This window comes from Lactuca sativa, chromosome 6, assembly GCF_002870075.4.
Source record: "Lactuca sativa cultivar Salinas chromosome 6, Lsat_Salinas_v11, whole genome shotgun sequence".
In the NCBI taxonomy this organism is placed as follows: domain Eukaryota; kingdom Viridiplantae; phylum Streptophyta; class Magnoliopsida; order Asterales; family Asteraceae; genus Lactuca; species Lactuca sativa.
In genome coordinates, this window is record NC_056628.2 from 39463520 (window position 1) to 39474574 (window position 11055).

General features: G+C 33.8%; 1 protein-coding gene across 1 annotated transcript; it reads left to right on the forward strand.

Moving 5' to 3' along the window:
- Window positions 1–2799: 2799 nt before the first annotated feature.
- On the forward strand, window positions 2800–9874 carry LOC111894094 (DNA glycosylase/AP lyase ROS1). The gene is made up of 18 exons (XM_023890169.3): window positions 2800–3000; window positions 3249–4821; window positions 4922–5335; window positions 5404–5494; window positions 5587–6457; window positions 6553–6632; window positions 6705–6789; window positions 7089–7180; window positions 7279–7347; window positions 7445–7564; window positions 7691–8236; window positions 8326–8362; window positions 8440–8497; window positions 8594–8733; window positions 9017–9082; window positions 9204–9318; window positions 9393–9431; window positions 9540–9874. Exons 2-18 carry the CDS (start codon window positions 3417–3419, stop codon window positions 9662–9664), a joined length of 4353 nt encoding a protein of 1450 aa, XP_023745937.1. The 5' UTR covers window positions 2800–3000; window positions 3249–3416; the 3' UTR covers window positions 9665–9874.
- The last annotated feature ends 1181 nt before the right edge of the window (window positions 9875–11055 follow it).

Consider the following 11055-nt stretch of genomic DNA (forward strand, 5'->3'; position numbering starts at 1 on the left):
AAACCAAAAATGACAAAATTATAGTCTAAACTCATGTAGAAACTGTAAACTAGAAGTTGGAAAAACCCACATGTCAATCCGACTTCAAACGAATTAGATATTCATGTTTTAAAACTTTCACCGAATACAAAAAAACTGAAAAACTAAAAACTTCCAGCTTTGATCTCTCGACTTTGGAGGACTGTAAGTCAATGAATATAAAACTAAAAATAGCAAATTTATAGTCTAAAATCATGTACAAACTCTAAACTACATGTTGGAAAAAACCGCATGCCAATCGGAGTTGAAACAAATGAGATATGCATCTTTTAAACGTTTCACAAAAAACCGGTTCTGACCCTAAAAGTGGTTCCGGTTCCAAACACCGGTTTCGGTTTTTAGACCCAGTTTACCCGGACCCGATGGACCCAAACCCGGATTACCCCGAACCCTGATAAAGTCAATTTTTAAACCCGGAACCGGAACTGGTTACCGATTCTATATTCCGGTTCTAACGGTTCCGGTTCCGGTCCGATTCCGGTTCTGGTTCCGGTTTTCCGGTTCTAAATCTCATCCCTAGTTGAGACTATGGTTTGATTTATGGTAGGATTAGTTTAATATTGGTGATTTTGTTAATTTAAGCTTGTTAAGAAACCTTATGTGTGAATGACAACTATTTTTCTGTTAATAGAAAGATAATTAAGTTGCATGAACATCTCTTAATTTTTTATCTCGTATAATTTATGTGAACACTTTATTATATGATTAGGATTAGCGAATGTGAAAAAAGAATTAATAAGAAAATAGGTAAATTTATGTGTGAGCTTGTGTGATGAACCATCAAAAAGAGGTTAACTAAAAGGTCAAATTAGTTAACCATTACAAGTCTTAATTAACCCGAATAAATAACCTGGGGAATTAAATTAATTTAGACAATTGACCACTGTTTGAGTTAGTTTGTTTTCTAAAGATTAGTGTAACAAATGTGAACCTAATCACCTGAATCGGTAGCCAATAGAAGAATTAATCCATTGCACTATTACCATAAAATCAACCATAGGATCAATTGAATTGAACCTAAACAGAAGTCTCCTTCATTATTGAATTTAGTCGAATCTTTGCTTATCTAGTTTTTAGTTAATTAGTTTAAGTATTAGTTAGTAAGTTTCTAGTCTTGTAAAACTAGAAAAAACTCTCTTTTATTATTTGTTAGTTGCTATTATATAATTTTAGTAATTAGTTTAAATTGACGTTCCCTAAGTTCGATACCCTGCTTACTAGAACTATACCACCAATAGACAGATCCACTGCCTTTTGTGTGATTAATTTAAATTTTATAAGTAGGATTACAACTAGTTCATTTTACACACATCACTTCCTCATTTGAGTAATAATAATTACTACTATTTTTAAGATGATGATACCATCAATTTAACCATGCGATTTCGTTCTTTAACTTCATCCACTTACCAAGAATATCTACTTGTGCCTGATATTCACCATTGTTGTTACACCTTCAAAAATGTACAACCAACATCGTATTATAATCATCACCTCTCTTGTCGTCCATGGACGTGTAGTATCAGACGACGATGTTGCATTCGTAGAAGTTGGTGCATTGGAGGCCAATTCTATATTTTTCAATACTATGGTGAGTTGATACAATATTTAATCGATATGAAAAGTGTACGCTAATCTACAGAGGTGTACACTGATCCGCTGATAACAGTTCTGTAGATTCCCAAACAGTTCTGTGGATTGATATGAAACATAAGTTCTTTATTTTTATCCTTTTTTTGTCAATTTTTTTACATAATAATCACATAATATCTTATATGATTAAAAAAATTAATATTAATAAATGAAAACAAAATTTTTTAAAAAAAAACGGAAAAACAGAAAAAAAAAAAAAAAAAAAAAAAAAATTAACCCAAGATCTGCAGAGGTGTTTCATTTCCTCAAAGGGCTTACTCGATCCGTAGAGAATGTTCTGAGGATCCTATGGTCAGATTCCGAAATCAGTTTTTTCATAGTTATTATTTTCATATGACCCATTTTTTGGTCATTTACCGAATTTTCTCTTGTAAAAATGTTGAGACACCTTTGTCTTTGTCGTATGTTCAAATAGGTCATGATGTCTTCATGTAACCATAAGACCATCTTGATTTAACATGATAAAAAAAATAAATGATTCTATTGTGTGTTCAAAAATAGACAATCGGTTTATCCGTACAAATAGAAAGTTTCATTGCTTAGTTCCACTTGATATAACATGAAAATGAAATAACTAAAAAAAATAAAACAACTACAAAGTTCTAAAACAATGTGAAAAAATAACATATAATAAAAAATATTAACACGTATCATGTCATTATAGTTTAAATTTCATAATTATTTATCATTAGGATGAATATGTTTTTAAAATATATGATTTCTAAATAAAAATAGATTGATAAAATATCACAGTTACGATAAAAAATAAAATATATATATATATATATATATATATATATATATATATATATATATATATATATATATTACATAAAATAAGTATGATATTACACGACAAAAATAAAATATATTATTATTTCTTGCATTTAATTCTTATATAATATGAATGACTTTTTAGATTGTGTATGTCAGTTTGTGTGGGTCCTATCTTTGAATAGGACACACCTTTTCTAACTACCATCTCATTATCTATGTTTTGTTTTTAATATGTTAGAATATTACACGTGTGTAATTCGAAACCGTTATAATTTTCGAATTACAGCTTATCTCCCGCGAACCCATGCCATGCATAACTTTACGTAAACTAAAGGGGTATCAAATTACTAACTGAGAACAAGAAGCAATGAATAAAAAACTCTGATTCTGTTCGCTTCTCTCTCTCTCCACCCTCTTTCTCTCTTTCTATGGACTGAACCACTGCTTTCCAATTAACTTTTCTCGCCGACCACCGACTGAATTAGATCTCCGGCCACAAAATCTACATCTCCGATTACTCCCGTCAGCGAGGTTAGTCACTTTTCATTATATTCATGTTTTCCGGCGATGAAAGACGCCTAGTAATCTACCACAACATCCGATTTAACACAAACTTTCCGTTTTCTACGTTTTTTGGTTTATATAATTATTTGCTCGTGTTTTCACAACCTCCATTTTCTGTATACCGGAAGATCTGATGATTATTTGGGATATATAATATAATTAGCATAAATTTTCCCGATAAATTATCAATTTTGACGAATTGATTTATTCTGCAGAATAGCGTTTGAAGGCGGACTGATGGCGAAGCGGAAACACTGTAAAATCTGATTTTTTTTTTTGTTCCTTTTTTTGCTGCAATTTGTTGAAATAAGAATCGGTAGAGTTTTAGGGTAGGCGAGAATAAGAAAAAAAAAATTGTGCTTTTTTCTTTATTTTTTCCGAAAATGGATAATAAAGAGGGGGAAGGTTCATCTTCTCACCAAATTTACCCAGCTGACGGCGTTTATGCTCCGGCGACACCAGCAAAGCCAAGCCGATCGGAAAACACGATCTCAAAAGACTGGCTACAAACTCCGTTTGATGAAGCGTTGTTTGAAGATTCACAAGCGAACAAGAATTTCAGCTGCTGGGAGAATAATCTGGGTCAAAATTTCGAGATCAATGGTGGAATTTGTGATAATGGTAATAATATTAGGTTTTCCATTGATGACGTGGAACCATGGCATAGTATTCCTTGTATAGATCTACTTGCGCTCGCAGATGCCAATGGATCGGCAAAGCTTCATAATTTCTTATCCGATCTAAACGCGCCACCACCGGAAACCGTCGTAACAGAACCGGTGGCGGAGGTGATTATCGCACAATCACAGGAAGCTGAAATTTCAACAATTGTGGAATCGAATCAAGAAAAGGGATTGAGTGAACAAATCAATTTGAATGAAACGCCACAACAACCGAAGCAACGAAGGAGAAAGCACAGACCGAAGGTGATAAAAGAGCGTAAGCCCAGAAGTGCAAAAAAGCCCGCTACTCCAAAGCCCGATGGTTCTTCAACCGGAAAGAGAAAATACGTCAGGAGAAAACCACTTGAAAAATCGACACCAAAATCAACACCAACAAAAACAAAAACAAAAACACCTGTTGTTGAGGGAATCATAGATCTGACCAAAGATGAAGAAGAAGAAAAAACTGAAAAATCATGTAAAAGAAAAATCAACTTTGATGAGGTTGATCTAACGGTTGAGAAAACATGTTCTACAAGCACTATCCCTATCACCCCAAGTAAAACTGAAACCCAACAGGGGAGATCAAGATCCATTAACGATGTCAATGGCAATGGGAATCAAAGTTACAAAACAGCAAAATGTAGGATAAATTTCTTGCAAGAAACTCATGAGAAAGGAGTGATTACTAATGTATCAAGTCCGAATGAATCAAACTGCAGCACAAGTGCACAGGGATCAAAGCAACAGATTGAAAATGGAAATGGAATTGGAGTGTCGCCTTTTCCTGATTCTTTGGAGGCATATCTATCAGTGTACACAGACTATAACAATAACAGTAGCAATAACAATAACAAACCAGAGAGCTTACCTGTGATTCACAAGAAAAAGAGAATCAGAAAGCGTAAGACTTCCATGATATCTGTGTGGGAAAATGGTATAAAAGTAAGTTATGATCAGCAATCTTACAGATACATGCAAGCATCGACTGGATTTAAAGGAGAAGCAATATATGAAGCAGAAATCCAAGTGAGTAAAGCAACCAAGAAACGTGCAAAGAAAACAACAACCACTATGGTGGTGGCTTCTTCGTATCAAGACCAAATAAGCTTCACAAACAACTTAGGTATTTTATATATTATATATACTAAATTTTAATCGAAAATAAAAAATGTGTATGCTTTAAACTTTTAAAATTCTTGTGTGACATATTCAATATATTGCAGGGTGTCAACCAAATTTAAGATGGAATTTTGATGAACTTGTTAAGCAATTTGAGCGGATGGATATTAATGGATTGATGGAGGAAAAGAACAGGGTGGCGATTGTTCCTTACTTGTCAAGAAACAATGAAAAGAATGTGGATGTGAATGTGAATGTGAACGCTATTGTTCCTTTTGAAGGACATGGGAGTGTAGTTCCATATGATGGGTTGTTTAATCCGATTAGAAGAAGAAAGCCAAGGCCTAAAGTTGACCTTGATGATGAAACGAGTAGAGTTTGGAGGCTATTATTGGAAGATATAAATAGTCAAGGAATCAATGGAACAGATGAGGATAAAGCAAAGTGGTGGGAAGAAGAACGAAGAGTGTTTAGTGGAAGAGCAGATTCGTTCATAGCTCGCATGCATCTTGTCCAAGGTTAGAATCGTCTTTTCACAAAAATATCGTTTGAAAATTTATCAATACTGAAAATGTAAGTTTTGCAGGGGACAGACGATTCTCTCGGTGGAAAGGATCTGTTTTGGATTCTGTGATTGGGGTTTTTCTTACACAGAATGTATCAGATCATTTATCAAGGTAAACTAAAACTAAAATGAAATTAAAAAAAAAAACAATTTTTGTATTTTTTTATCAAAAAAAAAAGTTAATATTTTCACTTGCATTTGCAGTTCGGCATTTATGTCTCTTGTATCACGATACCCCTCAAAGTCAAAAAGCAGCAGTGAACCTCTTCATGAAGAGAATTCAGTTGTGTCTGTTGAAGAGCCTTTAGATGAAGAAGAAACCATGATGTTGAAGGATAATGAAAAAAGAGAAGTTGTATACAGCAATGAAGTTTCTAAAAATGTCGCGTATACAGTTGACTTTAATGAAAATTCAGAATGTGGAGTTGAAGATATAATTTCCTCACAGAATTCTACAGATACATCTCCAAGCTCTGTGCAATCATCAATTGCTCATAGTCAAAGTCAAAGTCAAACCACTGAAGAACAACAAAAGAGCAGGTGTCAAGCTACTGAAGAGCACCAAAAGGACAGGTGTCAAGCTACTGGTCTTAATGAATACACTTCTTTCGTTGAGTTACTTCACATGCAAGGATCCAGCACATCACCTTGTTGCAACGGTTCCGAAAATACCCTTTTGCCTAAGGAGTGTGGAAGTGAAGAAAGTGGATTATCTGCAGAATCTGCGAGTCAGGCTAGGGGTAAAACGGTCGAAACAATAAGTTCCCAAGAATCCCACAAAACCAATGAGGTGCGACAAGTGTTTGATAAGGTGGTTGAATTTAATTCAGGTGGGAGTAGTCAAACAGTTGATAAGGGTAGATCTGTAATTGATAAAGTGAGAGCTGGAAAGAAACAGGTTAAAGTTGAGTGGGATAAATTAAGATTGCAAGCTGAAGTCAAAGAAAAGAAAGAGAGAACTCCTTACACAATGGATTCATTGGACTATGAGGCATTAATGAATGCAGATGTTAGTGATATTGCTGATGCCATAAAAGAAAGGGGTATGAACAATGTACTTGCAACAAGAATTAAGGTATGATTTTAGAAATGACATTTTTATAATAAATAAACATTTTTATATTATTTAAATATAAATGGCATACCGTGTAAATATCTGCATTGATACAGGCCTTGCTTGACCGGATTGTACAAGACCATGGAAGTGTTGACCTTGAATGGTTAAGAGATGTTCCCCCTGATAAAGCAAAGTAAGCCCATTAAAATTTTTTTACAATTAATATTATTTGAAATAGTGCTAATATTTTTTTTTATGATTTTAGGGAGTATTTGTTAAGCTTTAGAGGATTGGGATTGAAAAGTGTAGAGTGTGTTCGACTTCTAACACTTCACCATCTTGCCTTCCCTGTAAGAATTATACTTGAGATATTATACTTCATCATTTTTAGTAAGAGTAAATTACGAAAATGGTCCCTATGCTTTTTGATTTTTACCATGTTTAGTCCAAAACTAAAACACTTTTCCATTTGGTCCTTATTTCAAGATTCCAGAGACCAAATCTAAATATGAAACGTTGAAATAAGGACTAAAATTAAGAAACTTTTCAAGTTTGGACTAAATACGGTAAAAATAAAAAGCACAGGGACTTGTTTTGTAATATTCATAATCAAATATTTTGACATGAATGATTGAATGCTTTGAACTAGGTTGACACAAATGTGGGGCGTATAGCTGTAAGACTCGGGTGGGTACCCCTGCAACCACTTCCCGAGTCTCTTCAGTTGCATCTTTTAGAATTGTAAGAGCACTAAACCTTTTGTAAAACTGTTTATTGAAATTCAAAAAACTTTCTCATTTTTTTTAAAAAAAAAAACTAATACTTAAATTTCTACACAGGTATCCAGTTTTGGAGACGATTCAGCAGTACCTATGGCCACGACTATGCAAGCTTGACCAGAAAACTTTGTATGTCAACTTTTTTCATGCATTAATATTTAATAACTAATACTATGCATATAAACATTAAAAATTTAATTAATTAAAACTCTCTATTTATTCACAGGTATGAATTACATTATCAAATGATTACATTTGGAAAGGTTTTCTGTACAAAGAGCAAACCTAATTGCAATGCATGTCCAATGAGAGGAGAATGTAGACATTTTGCAAGTGCATTCGCAAGGTCAGACACACATAAACTAAAATTCATACCTTTTAAGCCTATTTTCAACAATGACAATGAGAAGGACATTTATGTCTTTTCCTCCACAGTCAAAGTCAAAGTTTTAATTATAATTTTTAACTACAGTGCAAGGCTAGGGTTACCAGCACCAGAGGGGAGTGTAGCAAGTATAACAGAAAACAAAACTGGTCAAAAACTAATTGGAATGTCAGATCAACCTAATGAACAACTACAACAGCTATCTGAACTCCAAAATTGCAATCAACCTAATGAAGAACATCAAAAACTATCTGAAGTCCAAAATTGTAACCCTGTTGTTGAAGAATCATCAACACCAGGGACAATAATTGAAGCACCATCAACATCAGGGCCTATAGTGGAGGTGCCATTATCACCAGAGCCTATAATTGAGGTTCCCACAACACCAGAGCCAGAACAGATACAACAAGAACTTGATATAGAGGATTTTTGTGAAGAAGATGGTGAAGAAATTCCTATGATTAAACTAAACATGGAAGAGTTTACTCAGAATTTGCAGACTTACATGGAAAGACACATGGAACTTGGAGAAGGTGACCTGTCAAAAGCACTAGTTGCCTTAACATCAGAAGCTGCAGCAATCCCTGTACCTAAGCTTAAAAATGTCAGCCAACTAAGAACAGAACACCAAGTGTAAGTAATTGTGAAAAGATGATTTATGTTATTTTTAGCAGTTGTGTGATTTTGTGAATTCTAATGGCTTTTTGATATCAATTTTGCAGATATGAACTTCCAGATTCACATCCTCTTTTGGAAGGGGTAAGTGTACCTTATGAAGAATATGAAATGCTCTTGATTTGATTTATGCTTCTTAATAAATGTCTCATGAATTACAGCTGGATACACGAGAGCCTGATGATCCTTGCTCATACCTTCTTGCAATTTGGACACCTGGTGAGTAGATGAAATGAAAATGAGAAAATTAAATAAATGGTTTTGTGAAAGTGAAATGCTGATTGAATTATTTGTTTGTTTATATTATACCAATAGGTGAAACTGCAGATTCGATTCAACCGCCAGCGGGACAATGTTCCTCCCAAGAATCTGGGACATTATGCAATGAAGAAACATGTTTTTTCTGCAACAGCACACGAGAAGCAAATAACCAAACTGTTAGAGGGACACTATTGGTGAGTTAGTAGATATAAAAAAAAAAAATGAAAGAAAGATGCTATAATAAACAAATAAATAGAATTATATTCGTATTTCTTGCATTTAACCCAAAACCAAACAACTAAATTTACAATTATAAGATAGATAAAGAGTAGCCTCAAGGAAATGTATGTGCTTTCTTCATCTGTATTTGAAATAATTGCACAATACACATAATGGGAATCGTTCAAATCAAAATGTAAATTCAAATACATTGTCCTGCTCATAACTCTCAATTTAAAAAATACAAATCATGTACAGATACCATGTAGAACTGCAATGAGAGGGAGCTTTCCACTCAATGGGACATATTTTCAAGTCAATGAGGTATGACTTTGCTTAACATGAACTCTTTCTGCATATCAAAGCATTTTTCTTTTTCTTTTATTTGTTTCTTTCCTAATGTTATTGTGATGTTTGAAACAAACAAATTCTATTGGAATGCCAGGTGTTTGCAGACCATGACTCAAGTCTTAATCCAATTGATGTCCCGAGATCTTGGTTATGGAATTTACCAAGAAGAACAGTGTACTTTGGTACTTCTATACCAACAATATTCAAAGGTAGAAAAAAAAAAGTTTGCATAATTTAAAAAGAATACCAAACTCACAAGAAGTAAATTTCTTTTATCTGACAGGCCTTACAACAGAAGATATTCAATACTGCTTCTGGAGAGGTATGTAGATATCATATAGATAATAGATCTTTATAAGTTATAATAATGTTGTGTGACACTAATTATTTTTCTTAAGACTTGGTTTTAACTTTTAATGATGTATTTCAGGATTTGTTTGTGTGAGAGGATTTGACCAGAAGACACGGGCCCCACGCCCACTTATGGCCAGGCTACACTTTCCAGCTAGCAAGAGAGCAAAGACCAAGACTGATGCAAATGCAAATGCAAATTAGAGTTAGAGATATAAATGGCGTGTATAAAGAGCAACAGCAGACATATAGCTTTGGTGAAAAGACAATGTCTGCTGTTGATGGCCAGAGTGGCTTGATTCATAGCTTAGGATTTCATAGAGACAGCAGTTAATTTGTATTAACCCAAAGATAAATTGTGATATTGTATTGTTTTAGCTTTGTTCTAGAGATATTAAGAGTTTTTACTCTGAATCAGCTGTTTGTTCTAGAGCTTTACTGATATGAGATTGGTTAACTTGCAAAACACAAATTCCAAAATAGAACACTAAAGAATCAGATGGTGACTATTAGTGTATATAAAAAAAACTTAAAGAGTTGCATAAAATTGACATACAGGGGAAGCTGATAAGCAGATATCAGAAAGACTAGTACTTATCTATTTGAGAGAATCAGTCATTGTCAACAACCATGTCAAGCCTATCAAGCATAGATATGCAGTTTGATAAGTAGTGTATGAGTTCATATTCCAAATTCCCTTCTAAAAAATATCTACCAGTGTCGATTATACATTAAGTGTCCTACCATGCCATAATTGGAGAACCAATCAGCAGTGCTCCATTTACTGCATACAAACATGAAAAATTTTCTATCCATTTGATATGTATGGTTGAGTTCGTCCTATCATGCTGATCGAATACAGAATCACAGACATTCAAGATGTACAGAATCAGCAGAAAACAAGCGCAGATTCGATCTAAATCGAACAATTACTGTTAATAATAGGTTAAGTCGTCAAAAATTACACAAACGTATATACAATAAACCTATATGATCGATCTACTTGTGATATCATGCAACTATAACATCCTTTTACCTTGTACGTGACTTTGCACATTCCGATAACAAAGAAACCTATCGGTATATAAGTTTGATGATAACAACTCGCATGTAGATATATATTCATTAATGTAACAAAGTAAGTACATCAAATCTGCGACGTACCTTTACTGAAATCGACATGCCGGTAATGTACAGACGCAGAGAGTTGATGCGGCGGAGAGTGGAAATGATATTGACGACGACGGATGCCTCGGGGGAACCGGGTGGAAATGGTATGTAATGGTGAATCCGGGATATGTGTTTTGGTATATTTCCCGCCTTTCCGCTATTAGATATTTGGACTCCCTCTTCTTTTTGACCAAAAGTTGTGTTGCTATCCGGTTCAATCCTATACTTTAACTAAACTACAATTTTGGTACCTAAACTAATTACTGTTATATTTTGATCCAAAATTGTTGATTTGTTGTCATTTTGGTCCTTCAGTTTCTGGATCACTATCAAATGAAGTCATGTGAAATTGTGCATAACAATTTAAATTTTAAGAATATTTTGTACATCTTCCTTTTCTTTTATATCATTTCTATATTTGTTTA